The 19,424-nt window shown below is 37.2% G+C and overlaps 1 protein-coding gene across 4 annotated transcripts; it reads left to right on the top strand.

Annotated features, from left to right (window-relative positions):
• The first annotated feature begins 593 nt into the window (after nucleotides 1–593).
• Nucleotides 594–18,183, top strand: LOC21401661 (uncharacterized protein ycf45). 4 transcript variants are annotated; one of them, XM_024173399.1, is made up of 10 exons: nucleotides 594–1,100; nucleotides 2,042–2,256; nucleotides 3,871–4,021; nucleotides 10,054–10,245; nucleotides 10,762–10,797; nucleotides 11,237–11,399; nucleotides 11,535–11,770; nucleotides 12,117–12,296; nucleotides 12,378–12,500; nucleotides 17,627–18,183. In XM_024173399.1, the coding sequence occupies exons 1-10, from the start codon at nucleotides 696–698 to the stop codon at nucleotides 17,939–17,941; spliced, it is 2,016 nt and encodes a 671-aa protein (XP_024029167.1). In that variant the 5' UTR covers nucleotides 594–695; the 3' UTR covers nucleotides 17,942–18,183. The 4 variants fall into 4 exon arrangements, with proteins under 4 accessions (XP_024029167.1, XP_024029168.1, XP_024029170.1 ...); XM_024173400.1 differs by lacking the exon at nucleotides 10,762–10,797 and having other exon boundaries at nucleotides 17,627–18,175; XM_024173402.1 differs by lacking the exons at nucleotides 12,117–12,296; nucleotides 12,378–12,500 and having other exon boundaries at nucleotides 17,627–18,179.
• The last annotated feature ends 1,241 nt before the right edge of the window (nucleotides 18,184–19,424 follow it).

Raw genomic sequence — 19,424 nt, 5'->3', positions numbered from 1 at the left:
TTTTAATAAAGTTTTATACTTATTTGGATAACTTAGAAATGGAATTTTAACTCGTAGATGACTAATATGAATTATTATGGCCTTATTTATTTTACTGATTTGAATTTTATTACAATAAAAGTTTTTAAAAACAGTAACATTTAACTACACTTTTTTTGCTATGCTACACTTTTTTTTTGGCGCTAATGACTTAGGCCTCGTTCACTTTGCGGATTCGAGTTTTCAATTCGAGCTGAAATGTGACACTTTCTGAGAGCTTTTTACTGTAGCAGAAAAAGTTGATGTGATATTTTCTGAGAGCTTTTTACTGTAGAAACTTAAAACTGAAAACTCGAATCGGTGAAATGAACGAGTCCTTAAAGTTTATACTCCTTTTTATGCCATTCTTTATTATGTGAAAATTACTTTAAAGGCTTGCAAAAAGATGTGAAATTGCGCCAAAAGTGTGGCTGGCCGTAATAACATATCCACTAATTTTTTTTTTTTTAGAAAGAAACAAAAAGAAAAGAAAACATATCCGCTGAATAGACCAGAAAATATTTACAAAAAGAGAATAACAAGAATTCTTCTAATTCATAAATAACAGTAACGAAAATAAACAAATGAGAAGAAAAGAAAGAAAAAAATCAAATAGAAGACTACAAAGACGACCGATTTTCCGTAGTTCTTGAAAGAAAAGAAGAAAAACTCATGCAATGCAATGCATGCGTTTTCCTCTCCTTCAAATTCCGCCATTAAAGCAAGCTTCGGCTTCCAAATTCCCATCCACAAAATCCTTCCCTTACGCCCTTCAATGTCCCAAATACAAATACTCATCCATTTCACTCTCACTAACCAAAACCTTTTCTGGGTATCGAAACTCGTCCCTTAGTTGTTCTTGTTCTTCGTCGGAAGATGATTTTGAGGACGAATTGGGACGCCTTTTGGCGCTTTTGCCAGAGGAAATAAGGCAAAGGATTTGGGAGCATCCGGAGCTTCATCAACTGATCGAAGTGGTTATGGACTTTGGTCGGAAGCCGTTGGCCAGGTTTCCTTCTGGAGACTCTGTCTTGTCGGATTCGCCCATAACTCTTCAGGATCTTCAATATGCTACGTCTCAGGTGAAAACACACACTTGCCCACCATCTGTTTGTTGAATTCTTTCATAAGCTTTGGAGCACTACTAACAAAATTGGAGAAAGTAGGGTTTTGTGTGTGTGTGTGTGGATGGGGGACATAATTATATTTTGGAGGTTTTTCTTTTCCCCCCTCATTTTTATACCCTGCATTTTCACTGTCTCAGAAAATTATACACTATATTTTGAACTGTATCGAATCTATACATTCACCTTTTAAGTTCATGCTAAAGCCTTATCTTTTTTTGGTTGAAGAGCATTTTCAATGCAGTGTCAAATTGAGATGCCAATGCCAAATTTTGGCATTTGAGTGAAAAAATCATTCTCCAATGCAATGCTATTTTTTATGCTAAATTTGGAAAATACCATACTTGGTGGTAAATTTTCCACGGAGTATAGCAGTGTCAAATTTTGTATATGATTGTTATTGGTTGATATGTTAATCTTTTAATTTAATCATTAGATGTTGTTCTTTTAGAATTATTTTAATATTTTAAATTTTATTTTTGTAAGTTTCAAGGCTTAACAATCATGAGAAAAAGTAGATATTATTTTTGAAATAACAGTACACATTTGAGCACCATGAGATCAGAGTATATAAGTACTAATGGAAGAGTTGTTTCTGGAAATGTTTGGATGCTTTTTAGAAGAGTTTTAACTCTTTATAAGTGCTTTTAGTTGAGCCAAAATATCTATTGAAAGTTAGTGATATATAAAAGTCTTGGAAACCGGTCTGCAATTACATATTTGGTGAACTTTACTGTTGTAGACAATTGTGGTTTTCATGCTGGAAGCTAAAATGATACGCTTAGCGGATTAGGGTTTCATGATAGAAAAATTCATGCTCCTCCTTGATTGTAATATTTTACTTTGTTCATTGCTAGCAAAAAAGTCATGCTTCATGCATTATGAATTACATATTGCAGGTTGGTGACTTTGCGATTGATGATAGAGCAGGAATCAGTAGGACATTGCACCGTATTAGTGCCATCAGAAATCGGAAGGGTGCCATTATTGGTTTAACCTGTCGTGTTGGTCGAGCGATCACAGGAAGTGCGAATTTGTTGCGATACTTAGTCCAGGACGGCGCCTCTCTATTGCTCATTGGCCCTCCAGGGGTTGGAAAAACCACAATTATCAGGTTGGTCGGTTTTTCTTTTGTTGAAACACTAGATATGGTTTTGTAGTTTGTAATTATTTATTACCTTTTCTTGCATCAATTCAATAAAGTAGCCATTTCCATTAATTTGCTCTAGTGATCAGGATATGACATTTTGTTTCCTTGGCCTTCGTGGTTGTAATGCACATTCTATATAACTATGATATTTCAGATGTTATGCTAACTAGGAATTTAAGACTATTTCATAATGAGGTGTGCCATCTTGATTTTAGATTTTATTATTTTTGTTAGTGTGGTTTTGTCAAGGTCCTGACTTTGTTAGAGAATTTAATCCTTCTTTTATATAATTAGATTTTAGATCTGCTCAAGTGTCAAAGAGTGCAATTCTATCTACTTATAAGTTTTATAATTTTTTACTTTTAACTTAACGTGTGTGTTGAATACTTTATTTTCTGTTGCACTTTTTGGTTGGCTACTTGTTGTCCTAGAAGCAGAATATTACTGCACTGATTTGTTTTAAGACTTGTATTTCCAACTTGATCCAGATTATTTATTCTTTTAAATCTCTAATACTATATTGTTTCTGGATGGAATTCAAGATTAATTATTTTCTTTTTGAACCAACAAAACTTTTGTGTGTGAACAATTTTTCCACAACTTTTAAATCTCCGGTTGTTTCTTATTTATTTTTCTTTTCGTGAGGTATGGATTCGTTGTTTTTTTGCTTTGCTCATATCTTTTGGGTGTTGGATTATTCTCATTGATGCTCCCTCAACTTTAGGGTCATTCCTAGTTTGGCCCTTAGACTTTAAAAACTATCACTTTGCCTCCTGAATTTTGAATTTATCCCACTTAACCCTTTGCTGTTAGAATTGTTTTAAAAAACAAATAGAAAAAAGGAGGCAGTGCAATCACGTGGACTTTCTGTTGAAGTTCTGTTAAAAACAAATGAAAAAGACCACATGACCACACTTAACCCCCTATTTTTCTTGATGGACTCCCTATTTTTGTCTGTTTTTAACAGAGGGGTTAAGAGGGCCTAATTTAAAATTCAGGTGGCGAAGTGAGAATTTTTAAAGTTTAAGGGGCACTAGTGAGATTTACCCTTTGGGTGTCTTAAATCTACTTTCGTTGCACTTTATTGATGAAGGGATATCTTGATATACTATCGGTTGGCAAAAGGAAGTTATGCTAAAATATTTTCGTTTTTAAGCTTTTGAAGCTTGTAGTCTAAACATATTTGTAGGCCTTCTTTTTGGACTTGGCTATTTAGGTCCCCATGTGTTGGCCTGATAGAAAGTTTTGTTTCCAAAAGGGTGGTTATTATTACTCCTAAGCATTATTGGTTAAGACTGAGTCCTAATAACATTTAAATGCTGATAGTCTTTTACATCTCAAGTTTTCTAAGAGCGTTGGGTCTCTACAAAGTGATTGTGTATGTGTTTATGATTATGATTATTATTATTTTTTATATGCACAGAGTTCCTGTCAATGGATAGGGATATATTTCAGAGTCTTTTTCTCTTTAAAGTATATTTCTACGTCTTAAAATGGTTTTTATTGCATCAATGAAATTGCAGTTGGTAAATGTATATGGATGCGTGACTGACCACTTCCGGGAGTTTTAATTTACAGGGAAATAGCTCGGATGCTTGCAAATGATTACAACAAACGTGTCATGATTGTTGACACCTCGAATGAAATTGGTGGCGATGGCGATATACCTCATGCAGGAATAGGTAATGCACGTCGGATGCAAGTCCCAGACTCCAATAGGCAACATGAGGTATGATCTAAAACTGTGGGATATCGTCAGCTATATGGATAAACATGTGCTGTTTATATTCTCTTCATTGACTAGATGGTGTTTGAAATTGAAATATTATTGAGCTCACTGACGGATTTAAATCATCTTGCTGAGTGAGATTCACAATATTCATCTAAAATTATGTTGACTTATTTGTTATCTGAGCTAGAGTATGACTCAACACTAACTTCAAATATTTATTATTAACATCAATGCACAAAACATAAGTAGAAATTTATAGGTCGTGGTTACTACTTGAAGGCGGAAAAAGGGGGGAAAGATAGAGTGGGTAATCATTGTGATAGTCTTGGGAAATCTATACAAGGTTTTCCAGTCTCCTGCAAATTTTTTTATGCTTATTAATTTGTCCTCTCTCCCATAAACAGAATGATGTTTAGTTTCTATAGTAAACAATTAAACTTTTCTATGCTTCTGAATAATTTGTTAAAGCAGATTTGAAAGAGATAAGCTGCAATTATTTATTCATTGTGGCGGAAATACACTTAAATAGGCAGCCAAAGTAGGCTGACTAATAGAATAAAGAAAATCTTCCTAATAATGCGGCTGATTTACTATAACAATCAAATCAGATTTTATTGAATAAAATCTAATCCTAAACAACCAGATAACCAATAAGGGAAGATTTGAATATTTCAAATTAATTCAAAATCTTCTAAATTGATTTATTCCAGTAGAGTCCGATCAAATCAATCTGATTTGATCTGCCGACACTCCCCCTCAAGCTTGGACGTAGATGTCTATGAGTTCGAGCTTGCTTGCTAATGCTTCAAATGCTGGTCTGTGCAGTCCTTTTGTGAGAATATTAGCCACTTGTTGCTTTGTAGGAATATATCCCACACTGATTATCCCACTTTCAATTTTCTCTGTGCTGAAATGCCTGTCCACCTCCACGTGTTTAGTTATGTCGTGATGAACCGGATTATGTGCTATGCTGATCGTAGCTTTGTTGTCGCAATAGAGCTGCATAGAGAACTCACAATCAATTCTTAATTCTTCCAATAGTAGCTTTATCCAGATTGCCTCACAAATGCCATGAGCCATAGCCCTATATTCAGCCTCGGCACTGCTCCTTGCAACTACAACCTATTTTTTGTTACGCCAAGTCACCAGATTTCCCCAAAGTTGAGTGCAATATCCAGATGTTGACCTCCTATCTTTTTCAAAACTTGCCCAATCTGCATCCGTGTAGATTTTTACTTTCCTATCCTCGTTTTTCCAAAAATATAGTCCTCTCATTGGACTCTTCTTCAGATATCTTAATATACGATAAACTATATCAAGATGTCTTTGGCACGGTGAATGTATGTATTGACTGACCACACTAATTGCAAATGCTATGTCTGGTCGAGTGTGTGAGAGATAGATCAGTCTTCCCATAAGCCTTTGATATCTACCTGTATCTACCGGATTTCCATCAACCAAATTCTTCGTTCCTCTCGGTTCAATCGGAGAGTCTATGGGCTTAGAACCGAGCATTCCCGTCACTTCTAATAAATCCATCGTATACTTCCTTTGTGATATGGAGATTCCCTTTTTACTCCTTGCAACCTCCATTCCTAGGAAATATTTCATGAATCCCAGGTCCTTGATCTCAAATTCCCTTGCCATAATCTTCTTAATTTCTTCCATCTCTTGAAAATCATCTTCAGTCAATATTATGCCATCCACATACATGATCAAAACTGTAACTTTGTTGTTTGTTGAATGTTTGACGAAGAGAGTATGATCTGATTGTCCTTGTAAGTATCCATGACCTTTGCTTACTTTAGAAAATCTTTCAAACCAGGCCTTGGGTGACTGCTTTAGACCGGATAACGACTTCTTCAACTTACACACTGTATTGTCCCGTTTACCTTCATAGAAACCAGGTGGGAGGGAGACTCATATATACTTCTTCTTCTAGCTCTCCATTCAGGAAGGCATTATTCACATCAAGTTGATACGTAGGCCAATCCATATTTGCTGCTAAAGACAAGAGAACTCGAACAGTGTTGAGCTTTGCAACTGGAGCAAACGTTTCTGTGTAGTCTATCCCGTAGGTTTGTGTGAAGCCCTTTGCCACCAATCGGGCTTTGTACTGCTCTACTGAACCATCTGGTTTTACTTTAATTGTGAACACCCACTTGCATCCCACTACTTTCTTGTTTTGTGGTAATTCCATTAGACTTCAAGTCTCATTTTTCTCAAGGGCACACATTTCTTCTAGCACAATAGACTTCCATTCTGGGACAGCTAGAGCTTCCTCAATTGTCTTGGGAACATCAAGTCTAGAAAGGTTTGTTGTGAAAGCACGAAACGAGGGTGATAGATTATCATATGACACAAATTTGGAAATTGGCTGTTTTCTACCTGACCTAACACCTTTTCTTAGAGCAATGGGATCATCTAGCCTATCATGGAGAGTTTCAGGATTACCTGAGGATGAAAGACTAGAACCTACCATAGGTTCGGATTGAGGGCAGCCTGTAGTGCCTGTGAGTTGTTTATTTCCTTGAAAATTTTTCCTTCGAGAGTAGACTTGCAGCTCTTGTTGATTTGAAACTGAAGGAGGTGGTTGTGGAATTGGCAATGAAGATGGCTGCAGGGTTGGCTGTGAAAGTGGCTGGGAAGATGGCTGCAGTGGCTGTGGAGCTTCAGGCTCTGTTTCGGTTTGGGCTGGAGCTGGAATCTCGACAATGGTGGCTGACTATGGGACCGAAGTTCCTTCAATTGTGGGTAACGAAGTTTCTTCAACTGTGGTGTCCCATTCCCACACATAAGCTTTTTTATCACTACTCTCCCCCTGAAGCGAAGTGTGGGAATAATATGGTATCTCTTCAAAGAAGGTAACATCTCGGGTAACAAAGGATTTTTTTGTTTTAGGGCAGAAACATCGATATCCCTTTTTTGTTGGAGAATAGCTGAGGAATATAGTCTTTATGGCTCGGGGATCGAGTTTGGAGCGGTGTTGGGAATGGACATGGATGAATGCAGTGCAACCAAAGGTTTTGAGAGGAAGGTTATTGGTGAGGATATTAAGGTGTGGAACTTGGGTTGCAAGGACGGACAATGGGGATTTAAATTTGAGGGGGCGGCTGGGTAGTCTATTGATGAGAAAGGCAGCGGTTAAAATGGCATCACCCCACAGATATTTGGGTACATTCATAGTGAACATAAGTGCACGGGCCACTTCCAGCAGATGTCGATTCTTTTTTTCTAAAACTCCATTTTGCTGTGGTGTATCAGTACAAGAATTTTGGTGAACGATTCCATGCTGGTCAAGATAATTACCCAAAGTGGACTGGAAATATTCACCACCATTAACAGTTCTTAAAACTGGAATTTTTTTTTTTTTTTTCTGAAATTGAGTTTGAACCATTTTGTGGAAGGTTTGAAAAATTTGGCCAGTTTTAGATTTTTCTTTAAGCAAGTAAACCCAAGTTACCCGTGTATGGTCATCAATAAACATGATAAACCATCGTTTTCCATTTAAGGCTGTTACCCTAGATGGACCCCATATATCACTGTGAATTAAGGAGAAAGGCATAGAGGGTGCATATGGTTTTGGTGAGAAAGGAACACGAGTATGCTTAGCAAGTTGACAAATATCACAAGCAAATGAAATAGAGTCTTTATTTCTAAATAGAGTTGGTAACAAAAACTTTAAATATGAAAAACTGGGGTGGCCAAGTCTATGATGCCACAACATTATTTCTCTATCAGTAGAAACCGAAATAGGTGACACTCCTTACACAATTGCTTGTCGACTCTTAGATTCTGAATTCTCAAGGAAATAAAGTCCCTCATAGGCTCTAGCACTGCCAATCGTCTTTCCCGATGATAGGTCCTGAAATTGACACATGGAAGGATGAAAATTAGCTACACAGTTATTGTCACGTGTGAGTTTACTAATGGACAGCAGATTGCATTTCAAGGTTGGAACATGTAGGACAGAATGAAGAATAAGGTTTTTTGAGACTTGTATTGAACCTATTCCAGCAATAGTAGGTAGAGATCCATTTGCAATCTTAATTTTAGCAGTACTAGAACACTGAGTATAGGAGGAAAAGTGTTTAGAACAACCTGTCATGTGGTTAGAGGCACCGGAATGAATGATCCATGGTTCTTGGGTATGAAGTGAAGAGAGCAAGGCTGAATGGTTACCATTGTGTGTTATGGTGCACAATCTTACATTGGAAATTGGCTTAGATGGTGCTGGTGTTGGAGTGAGAAGACGGTAAAGTTGCTCTAGCTGCTCCTTATGCAGTGCAATCGAAGAGTCTGCATGCTGTTCTTGTGTGGGAGCATCCATTCCATGTTTATCTTGGGAGAGTTGGAAGCCTCTTCCTTCATTCTGCTTTCGAGGAGTCCAGTTTGCTGGTTTTCCATGGATTTTCCAGCAAGTATCTTTGGTGTGTCCAGGTCACTTGCAATCATCACACCAAGGCCGGTTCCTTCTTTGTTGGTTCTCGCTGTTGGATTGTGGTCCCTGGGCGGCTAAAGCAGAGGTATCCGTGGTTGAGATTCCAACATCATTGGAATTTGAGATTGCAGCATCATCATTAAGGGTTCCTAACATCAATCTTTTTTGGCTCTCTTCCTGCTTTACATCTGAAAAAACTACACGAACTTCTGGTAGAGGCTTAGTACTTAAGATCCTTCCACGAACATCATCTAGGTTTTTATTAAGACCAAGCAAAAACTTGTAAACTCGACCTCTTTCCTGAATTTCCTTATACCGCTTGTGATCCTCAGCACAGTGCCATGCTGTTTCGTCAAAGATATCCAGTTGCTGCCAGTAGCGTGATAGAGTGTTGAAGTATTCCGTTACGTTGAGTTCTTCTTGGCGAAGATCATTCAGAATACCTTTGAGTCTGAAGATTTCTGAAGTGTTCTCCTTGTTGGAATAACTCCGCTTCACGGCATCCCACATCTCTTTTGCAGTTTTGTAATACATGAAGTTTTCTCCTATCTCGTTATTCATGGAATTGATCAGCCATGACCTAACCATACTATTTTCTGTTTTCCAAGTTTTAAACTTGGATCCTTCTCATTCGGTTGTGCAGCATCACCGGTGAGATAGTCTTCTTTTCCTTTCCCTTCTATGAACATCATGACAGAATATGACCATTGGACAAAATTCCGTCCATTGAATTTGTGACTCGTGATTTGCTGAAAGGGGGCTTTCAAATCCATTAGTTGGAGTCGGATTGACAGTCCCTGATGAAGCAGAGGTAACCTTGGACGATGAGGTTTCTTTCCTGCTGGCCATTCTGTATTTTGGCATTACGGTTGACAGAGAAATCAGGGTTCAGAGAGTGGCTCTGATACCATGAAAGTAGATTATTATTTATTCATTGTGGCAGAAATACACTTAAATAGGCAGCCAAAGTAGGCTGACTAACAGAATAAAGAAAATCTTCCTAATAATGCGGCTGATTTGCTGTACAATCAAATCATATTTTATTGAATAAAATCTAATCCTAAACAACCGGATAACCAATAAGGGAAGATTTGAATATTTCAAATTAATTCAAAATCTTCAAAATTGATTTATTCCAGTAGAGTCCAATCAAATCAATCTGATTTGATAAACCGACAATTTGTCATCTCTCCCATATCTAGAATGATATTTAGTGTCTATAGAATACTAAACTGTTACTTCTTATTTATGGGTCTTCTAAGATAACTGGGTACTAGATTCTACAATTCTCGAAAAATAGTCTTGTTCCTATTTATGGGCGTTTTGGATCATAGAAGTTTTCTATGTGAGCCTTCTAATATAGAAAATTTCAATGATAACTCACATTTTATGTGCGATAATGTGATTCAAAAGGACAATAAATGCAACAAGTTTCAATTGGGTCTGTGGAATTGGACGTCACTTTGTTGTCAGTGCCATTACTGTATATTGAACGATGAAATTTTCCAGTTATCTTAATACGTCACGTCTATCTCATTTCTTTTTAGAATCTGTCAAGGTTGCTCATGCTCGTATATTTCTTGTTTAGGTACTGATAGAAGCAGTTGAGAATCATATGCCACAAGTAATTGTAATTGATGAAATTGGCACAAAGCTTGAAGCTATGGCTGCCAGCACGATTGCCCAGCGTGGTATTCAGCTCGTTGCCACTGCACATGGAGTGACGATTAAGAATTTGATAATGAATCCTTCACTAGAAATGCTTGTGGGAGGAATACAGGTGAGATTATTATAATCTAATCGATACTTCAGTTCGCTATAAATAGGAGATATTCAAGAATTTATATTCTTCAGATGGCGCATAAATCATTAGACTCATCGTAAGAATGTCAAGATTGTTCACTGCTGTCTAAGCACATGGAAAATCTTTTATTAATGTTTGCCACATCCAATATTACAATGCTATAGGACTATATTTGCCTTTGAACGTTCTAAGGATGAATGCAAGTGAAGTCTGAATTTGGCAGCTAGTCATTTCCAGAAAATCACGTGTTGAAACTTAGAATTTAAAATCAGTGTCTTGAAATATAGACTACGGATCGTTTCTCCATTGCATGATATGGAATGCAAGATTACTCGACCTACTGATGCATAATAAAGAGAATGAGAGTCTAGGAGAATTAAACAGCTATTGCCAACGTAAGTGATTGATTTGGCTTACTTCTATGTCTGTTATGCATTGGAAATAAAACTTGCAACCCTCGTAGTAATGGAGGGTTATTTTGTTGATGAAAAGGTGCAAAGAAATCTCCAAGATGTGATTACCAATTTGGTATGTTCTTCTCAATCGCATGAAATTTGAGAAATACATTTAATGGTCCAGTTGATTTACTAAAGGAGTCTCAAGGAAGAACATCATATCGTATTTATAAGCTAACTGCTCTCCTTCGCCCCTCACCCCCACACGAAGCATGTTCACGCGCATATGTATTGCATGTTTATACTTTTCTATTGAGTAGCTATGTTGAGTGCTTTTTACATACAGACATTATAACCAACACCCCTAACTGACACACACTTATAATTGTATGGTTTGTATTTATGTAGCCTTTTCATTTTCATAATGTTGATATCAAATTCCTTTGGTGGTAGTTGGAATGAAGCCGTCTGATTCTGCTGCATTTATATTAAACCTGTTTATATTTTAGTGCTTTATTAATATCTGTAATCATTTGTTAAATATAAGTGACATTTATGCGATCATATTTTAGAGTGTAACACTAGGGGATGAAGAGGCAAGCAGGCGGGGTGTGCAGAAGTCCGTGTTGGAAAGGAAAGGTCCTGCAACATTTAGTTGCGCGGTGGAAATAGTTTCAAAGACAGAGTTGAGAGTTCATCGTAGCTTAGAAACAACAGTGGACGCCATTCTCGCAGGTAAATTTTTTACTCCTTTGCCAGGGAAGGAAAAAAAAATCCATTTCTAACACACTTCGATCTGCTAATACACTGAAAATCATGAGAAGACGCTAATTTATATTTTTTTGGTTGGATTACTTTTCTTTATTGAAGGCCGTTTTCCAAATGTTGAAGTTCGGAAGATAAAGTCTAATGAGTTGGAAGATACTTTAGAAAGAGAGCCTTTTATTTGCAATTCTTTTGATACGGAGGATGAACTAATGGATGAAGAAGCTCCAGAGCTGATTGAAAATGGAACTTATTACAAGGAATTCACTTCTGAGGTCTCTCCAAACATGGGAGAAGCGTCTGGGGAAGGAACGATTCCACTCCGCCTGTTTGTTTACGGGGTAATAAACACCATGACATTGACAAGTTTAGTAGTATGGTTAACTAACTAGCAAATCCTTTATCAAAGGAAAAAAAGAAAATGAAAGAACTGACTAGCAAATCATTGTCCATCTTCTTTCTAATACTACTATCCTTTTTGGCCTATCAAAAATTTATTCCATAGTAAATGTCTGTTTCTTAGGACACAACCTCTTTTTGGTAAAACTAGATTTTATTTTCAAACCTGCAGAGGGGCACTCTGTACTAATTGTTTGAAAAAGCGTTACTATTCTGGTAAATGAATAAAACAAAAATTTATACTAAAATTTCCAATTATGCGACTCATAGAACAAGAAGTTATTCTAGATCCTAGAGGCCAGCGTGATACAAGGGATTAAGCAATTGAAGATTGATGATGCTGCTATTTGCTTAACCAACAATATCAGCGAAGCAGACGCGCTGCTTGCCTTGCAGTCAAAGCTCAAGAAGAATCCCCGAATTCAAGCTGCTGTTAAATCTCATAACATACCAATTTATATGACTAAGGTGAGTGACATTGCTTTCTTAGTCTTGAAGTAAACTCTTCATGATCAAGTTTTGACCATGCACGTCTCCTTTTCCTTCTAGACAAGCTCGCTGGTGCAAATAAGAAAGGCGATTCGGGCATTAATGAGTGATCATGAAGATGGTTTGAATGATCTTGAATCAGTAGAAAAGGTGAAGTCATCTGAGAAGACTGATGCATTAGAGGTAACAATAAATCTTTATTAATTTTATTTTTTAAACCTTTTCTCTTGGAGCTTTTAGCTGGCAAGAGATGACTATTCTATCTTTCCCTTTAAGCTTTCATAAAACACATATGACTTAGAGAGAGATGCTCTCCCTTCTCTTTAGAAGTCACTTCCTGTTTGGTTGGAGGATTCGTTCTCTGATTCGAATCATGGTTCATGATTCGCTACAGTATTTTCTCTCACAAAAAACACACGTAAATCGAAAATGGTTCTAATCTCATGGTTCTAATCCATGAACCAAACGGGCTATAAATGTCACACCTTGTTTGTTTAAGCTCAATACCATCAATTCGGTTTCTATTAACCCTTCCAAACATGAGTTTAGAATTAGTTCAAAGTTGTTCATCATCTCTTTAGGACGAGATGGGGTTTATATTAAATTTGAGGAGGTTAAGAAGAATCGCAGATTCTTTCTTGTTCTATTGATGCAACCTTCTGGTTGAGTGACACTCTGGGAATTTATCTGCAAGTCGGAAGTTGGGCAGGGATTCAAACGTAAGTTCACGAACTCATCAATGACCTTACTGGCAGAGATTCTATCAAATGAAAGGGGTGAGTTTTTAAAGATTATGAGCCGGTTTCAAGGGAAGTGGGAGATTCGATAGAATCTGTAGTCCAAGAGCTGATTCTCGTTCTTGAAGCTTATTAATTTCACCTACTGCCTAAAAAGAGGAATTTATTTCTTTCCAATAAATTTAGGATTTTGGGAGAAAATAATTTTTCAGAGGGAGATGAGATAATTAAAAGTGATCAAGCCCAATAAAAAATTAGGCCTACAACAGTTGGGCTTATTGATGGGATTCCAGAATTGGGAGACTTGAAGGTGGGCACTGGTAAGGCATGTTTAGAACCGTCTAGGGCCATAAGAAATCAGGTGGGTTGTCGGTTGACCCAAAAATAAGTCTGATTTTATTAGGCTGAAATATAAAAGTGGGAAGATGAATTTCGGAAGAAAAATCCCAAAAGGCATGTTCTACACTATTGAAGCAAACGAGAGTTGGAGAATCGTAGAATTAAGCCGTTTTTTTTTTATTTTTTATTATTTTATTATTTATTTTTTTATCCAAGAGCTAGAAGACCCAAGAAAAGCAAAGATCCAAGCGATTATGGGGTTGATAGAGAACCGAATCTTATAGTAGAAGAAGGTCATGCAGACTCTGAAAGAGATTGCGACCTTCCACCTCAAGGAGGGCATGAATCGGAAGACGAAAGTAGTTTGCGTTCCGTTTCTTCATTCTGTTCGACGAAGGAGAGTGAGGGATTGGATGACTGAGAAGGTTTCATGGGACTTAAAGAAGTGAGTCTTCTTACGAAAAGTCCAGAGGAGTTAGCTAATGAAAGCCATGAGGGTAACAATTTTCTTGGATTTTATGAGGAGCAGGCTCCAAGTCAAAAATGTCTTAAACCTCTCTCATCTAGCATCAGTGGCACCATTTGATTTGGAGGACAATATGAAGGGTTGTTTGGATGGCGGGAAGTACTTTAGAAGCTGGTAGGAATGGTGGGGATCAAGGTCGGGGAGGGATGAATTATACTGGGAAGAAGACAATAAGTAGTTATCAAGGGTGAATCAGCACAGTACAGTGACAATTGGTGCGAAAAAAGTGGAGTGGAGTGGAGTGGAGTAAAGTTAGATTGGTTTAATCCCAAAAAGGCTAATTCTTGTCAGATTAAAGATTTTAGACCCATTACTTTGGTCTTGAGCCTATACAAAATTATTTTCAAGGTGTTGTCGAACAGGCTCAAGGATGTTCTGGAAGAGACAATTTCAGAAGTTCGAGGGTCATTTGTGGCAGGGAGGCAGATTTGAGATCTAGTTTTGGTAGCTAACGAGGTGGTGGAGGACTATAGGTCTCAGGAAGAGAGGGTGTGGTGGGAAAAATTGTTTTTGAAAAAGCCCATGATCATGTTGAATGGATCTAGACTTTGTCTTGGAGAAAAAAGGATTTGGAGCCAGGTGGAGAAGGTGGATAACGAGCTGTATTGGTTTGGTAACTTATTCAGTGATGATTAATAGCAGGCTGGGGCAAATTTTCAGCTTCAAGAAGGCTGTGGCAGAAGGCTGCGGCCGGGAGATCCATTGCCCCATATCTATTTACTCTTGCGGTTGATATTTTAAGCATGTTAGTTGATAGGGCTGTTGAAGTTTCTCTCTTTAATCCGCTTAGTGTGGGGAGATCAAATGTCAAAATCAGTCATCTAGAATTTGCTGATGACTCGTTATTTTTTAGTTCACGGGAGGAGGTAAGTTTGTCATATTTATCTGCTATTTTGTAGATTTTTTGTTTAATATTAGGCTTGAAAATAAATTTGGATAAAAACGTTATTCTGGGCTTAAATTTGGAGGAAGATAGATTGTCTAGACTGGTAAGTGTTGTTGGTTGTACCGTTGGTTTGTGGCCAGTCAAATACTTGGGGTTACCTTTAGGCGGAAACCCTTTGCAAACAACCTTTTGGGATCTGGTGGTTTCTAGAGTGGCAAAGAGATGGGATGGGTGGAAGAAAGCATTCTTATCAAAAGGTGGTAGACTAACTCTCATGGGAAATCAAGTAAAGAGAGTGGATTGGAGGATTTCCTAATTTGCCCATTCTAATGGGACCCCATAGAAAGAAGGAATCTTGAACTCTCCAATTACGGTTTACTTCAGTCCATTCACAACAAGAAGTGACAATACAATAACAAGAGAACACAGAACAACCAAAGCACATTGACAAAATACATACATATATATGTGTGTGTGTGTGTGTGTGTGAAAGTTGGAACTCAATCACCCAAAGCGTTGGAGAAAAACTTAGAACGAACAACTATGTAACAAACTAATCGTTCTTTCATTGGGGATTGTGGTTAACCACTTCAATCCACCCACCCACAATCTCTTGGAAATTCATTGTACTTTCCTCAGAATAATCAATAAAATTTCAATTCATTTATTTATGTTCTACTCGGACCCCGGAACAATGGGGAGACAAATGATCACCTTTTCCTTCATTGTTCCTATTCCCGCATTGTTATAGCATAATTTCTCACAAGTTTAACGTGGTATTCCACGTAGGCTACTTCAAAACTCGAAGCTCAAATTGTGCTTTGTAACTTGAGCTCAATACTTTGAGCTTGGTACCTTGAGCTCGATACCTTGAGCTGGGCATGTTGAGTTAAGTTACCTAGTATGTTAAGTGGGGTAAACAACTTGGATTACCTTAAGGGCGATCTCAGCTAGGTATGTCAGAAGGGGTACCCTAGGTACGTAGGTGAGACGGGCGACCCCAGGTACAGAAGTGAGATAGGCGACCCCAGGTAAGTACGTGAAGACGGGCGACCCCAGGTAGGTAAGTGAGACGTGCGACCCCAGGTATAGAAGTGAGACGGGCGACCCCAGGTACAGAAGTGAGATGGGCGGCCCCAAGTACGTAAGTGAAAAGGAGTACCTCAAGTAAGTAATTGAAAAGGAGTACCTCAGGTAGATAAGTGTGAAGGGATACTTCAGGTAGGTAAGTGAGAAGGGATAGGCTAAATGCCTCAGGCCAAATGCCTCAGGCTCAATGCCTCAGGCTTAGTGCCTCGAGCTTGGATCCCCTTGGGGTAGGGCGAGTAAAAATAAGTCAAACCTTCCGCTCAACTTTTTCATGTGGGAAATAAGGAAATCACCACGTCAGCAATCCCACAAGATGCGGATTGCCAACGAGGGAAATAAAGAAGCCACCACGCCAATAATCCACGAGATGCAGATTACCAACGAGGGAAGCGAGAGGTCACGTCCGGAGGGAAGCAAAAAGTCAAGTCCAGAGGGAGGCAAGAAAGGCGGAAGTGGTCAATGTGGGTTGGACGGTTACACCCACAGAGGAACGGTTATTCAAGGGAGACAACCTATAAATGCGAGAAGAGGAGACGAAGAAGGGGTTCAAGACTCTCATTTCTCTACCAGACTTTACGTTTTTCTTATTTTCCTTGAGTGTTGAGAAAGCATGTAATTGAGAATTCGAGGGTGTAATCTCAGAATTCAATGAAAAACTTAGCAATCATAGTGGACGTAGGCCATATTAGGTTGAACCACTCTAAATTCTTGTGTCCTCTTGTACTTTGATCTTTATTTCGATTCATTGATGGTTTTTTGATCTTTTAGAATCGGATCTCAATTTCTAGAGATTGGTTCCTCCGAAATTGGTCATTTTTACCGTCAACATGCATGATTTGGTCTTCTCTGCTTAAGGAGTTTGGTTTTTCTTGGGTCACGCCTAGAAGTTGTGCTTAGTTGCTGGTTTTCTCTCCTCCATCTCGTTTTAGTGAAAACGGACTGATTTTATGGAGGGCTGCAACTTTAGCTATTTTTTGGGCTATATGGTTGGAAAGGAATAATATAATTTTTGAGGATTAAGGGGAGGATGAGTCTTTTTTTTTTGGGATAAAATAAAGTGTTTATAGGAATAAAGATTTTGGAAAGCCTCAATTTTCGGAATTTGTTAGGAGTTGGGCTCCTTTTTTATAGCCCTGTCCTAGTTGTTTAGTTGGTCTGGTTTTGTTTTGATTATCCTGTATTTTTGGAACTGGATTAGTGGAGGATACTTCTTCCTCTCTGTTTCTTGTTCACTCTTTCTTCATTAATAAAGGTTTTCATTCCGTTTTTCAAAAAAAAAAAAAAAAAGAAAAAAAAATTTATCTTTCCCTTTGTAAAAATCTGGGATCTGCATTAGAAGAGCTTAAACCCTAATAGAATCGGTATGAATCATTTAATGGACGTATTGATATGAAATCTTCCTTTCTTTTCTGGCTTAAGAAATCTTCCTGAAGAAATGCCTTAGCTTGTCCCTGTATTCACAAAATTTATTTGATTTCCACATCATAGTTTAGTTCCTTTTATCCATAATGGATTCAATGTGCCATAGAAGTTGAAAAAAGAAGTCTGGCCCACAAGATATTTTCTCAAGTTGATTAGTTTGTCCTCATTTTTATGAAATTTGGGCTTCTCTTAGTAGATTAAGGGTTTATATCTGAAATGTCCTTATCGGGCGATTGCTCATTGGATTGCATAAACAAGCTTGAACAAGCATCATTACTCTTTTAAGAGTGAAATACTTTCCATCTTACAGGAGGCAAGATTGGCCATTGAGCAGGTTGTGATCCCAAAAGGAGAACCTGCAGAACTACTTCCAAGACCAACCCGCATCATGACGCTTCAGCTTGACCTTATTCGAAGATACCAACTTGAAGCTGAAAGAATAGGTTCAGGTGCAGAAACACGGCTGTGTATCCTTCCTTTACACGTTCGGAAAAACGAAGAAGACGACACTAAACAGAATGATATGTCTGTGTCTGATAGCGAGCTCGATGATTTCGTCAACAGTAAGGGTAACACCAATGTCTCTCCCTACTGTGTAGACAGATTACCATTACTACCCGAGTAACTATGGAATTCCATATAAAACAATGCATTTATATTGCACTACTCGTTGGGATATGGTATATAATTCTTGCAGCTACCTTACCAGCCCATCATGTTGGTTGTGCATACTCATTGATTTTGTAAATGCTGTAATATAAATCTTGAAAAAATTTGTGCAGGATTCTATAGGTCAATTTAATGTTGAAAACTTCCCCTTAAAAGTTGAAAAATTGTCCACAGGATTCTGTAGGTCAGTCTAATGTACTATGAAATTTTCACAAAGTTGTGTTCTTACCATGTATTGAAATCTTTTTTCATCAATCATTTTGTTATTAAGTGATAAATATACACGATTCTTTTTTATGGATATGTTCTATAAAATTAATGTTGAAATAATTTCATTAGAATAAGTGATAATATTCTTCTCAAAAAATAAAATAAAATAAAATGAAATCCTTTCAAAAAAAAAAAAATGTTCATTCTAATTTCTCAGAACTCAGGCGGTTGCTATCGGTTCAGGATGGCTTGTATAAACTCTTTTTTCACCCAATATGATCCCTGTATTTTTTTTTTTGTTCTTTTTTGAGAATTCTATGTTTATGAGTATGAAGAGGGGATCTGTTTTGAACCATCGTGACATAATTTTAATTTTAATATGATTTTAACCAGATATAACGTTAATAACTTACCTGGGCTATAAAGCTCCATTTCCCCTCAAACATGGGAATTGAACATCAAATCAAGTGAAACAACCTACCATATTTGGTGAAGCATAATATCCATACATATCTGATTGAAGAATCTTAGTAGCTCATAATCACTTTTTTTTTTTTAAAGTTACTTTCATATATGCATGCGGCATAAAAATAAAAATTTTAAAAAAATTTATTGCTAATTGTTACTAATTAATTCCTGAAATTAACTAATTTTGGACCTTCTCCTCAGAATAAACAATCATGTCTTCTTTTCTCTCCCTTTTCATCCACTCAACATTTGGTCCCTTCACTAGGGAGTACTTAATTCCTAGGCGAACACTAAAGCACCAATTCACTATACATAATGTGACCACTATTCTTCTTTGCTTGTGCCTAATGGTGCTATCTTGCACTTATTTGTTTCGAGTCTCCTCTCAGGACTTTTTTTTTTTTTCTTCTTTATATACAAAAATATATATATATATTTTTTAAGGTGCTCATTAGGATATAAACCAACAAATTTTGGGTTCGGAATAAGTGGAAGTAGATTAACTATTCTTCTTTCATCTTTTTTTTTTTTTTTTTTTTTTTTTTTTTTTTTTTTTTTTTTTGTAAATATATCTTTTAACACGTTACTCGTTGATCAAAAAGTAATGCCCCGAGTAACAGGCCTATTTTATAATCACAAAGTAACTTTCTCTTCAATTTCCTTCTCAACTTCAGGCATTCAAATCTAACGAGTTTGAATTTGGGAAGGACAAACTTATAAGACAATATTTTTATTCTTGAATTAATGAAATTACCTGTACA

This window comes from Morus notabilis, unplaced genomic scaffold, assembly GCF_000414095.1.
Source record: "Morus notabilis unplaced genomic scaffold, ASM41409v2 Scaffold79, whole genome shotgun sequence".
Taxonomy (NCBI): Eukaryota; Viridiplantae; Streptophyta; class Magnoliopsida; order Rosales; family Moraceae; genus Morus; species Morus notabilis.
Note: the sequence above shows the minus strand (reverse complement) of the source record. Positions and strands in the feature narration are given on the sequence as shown.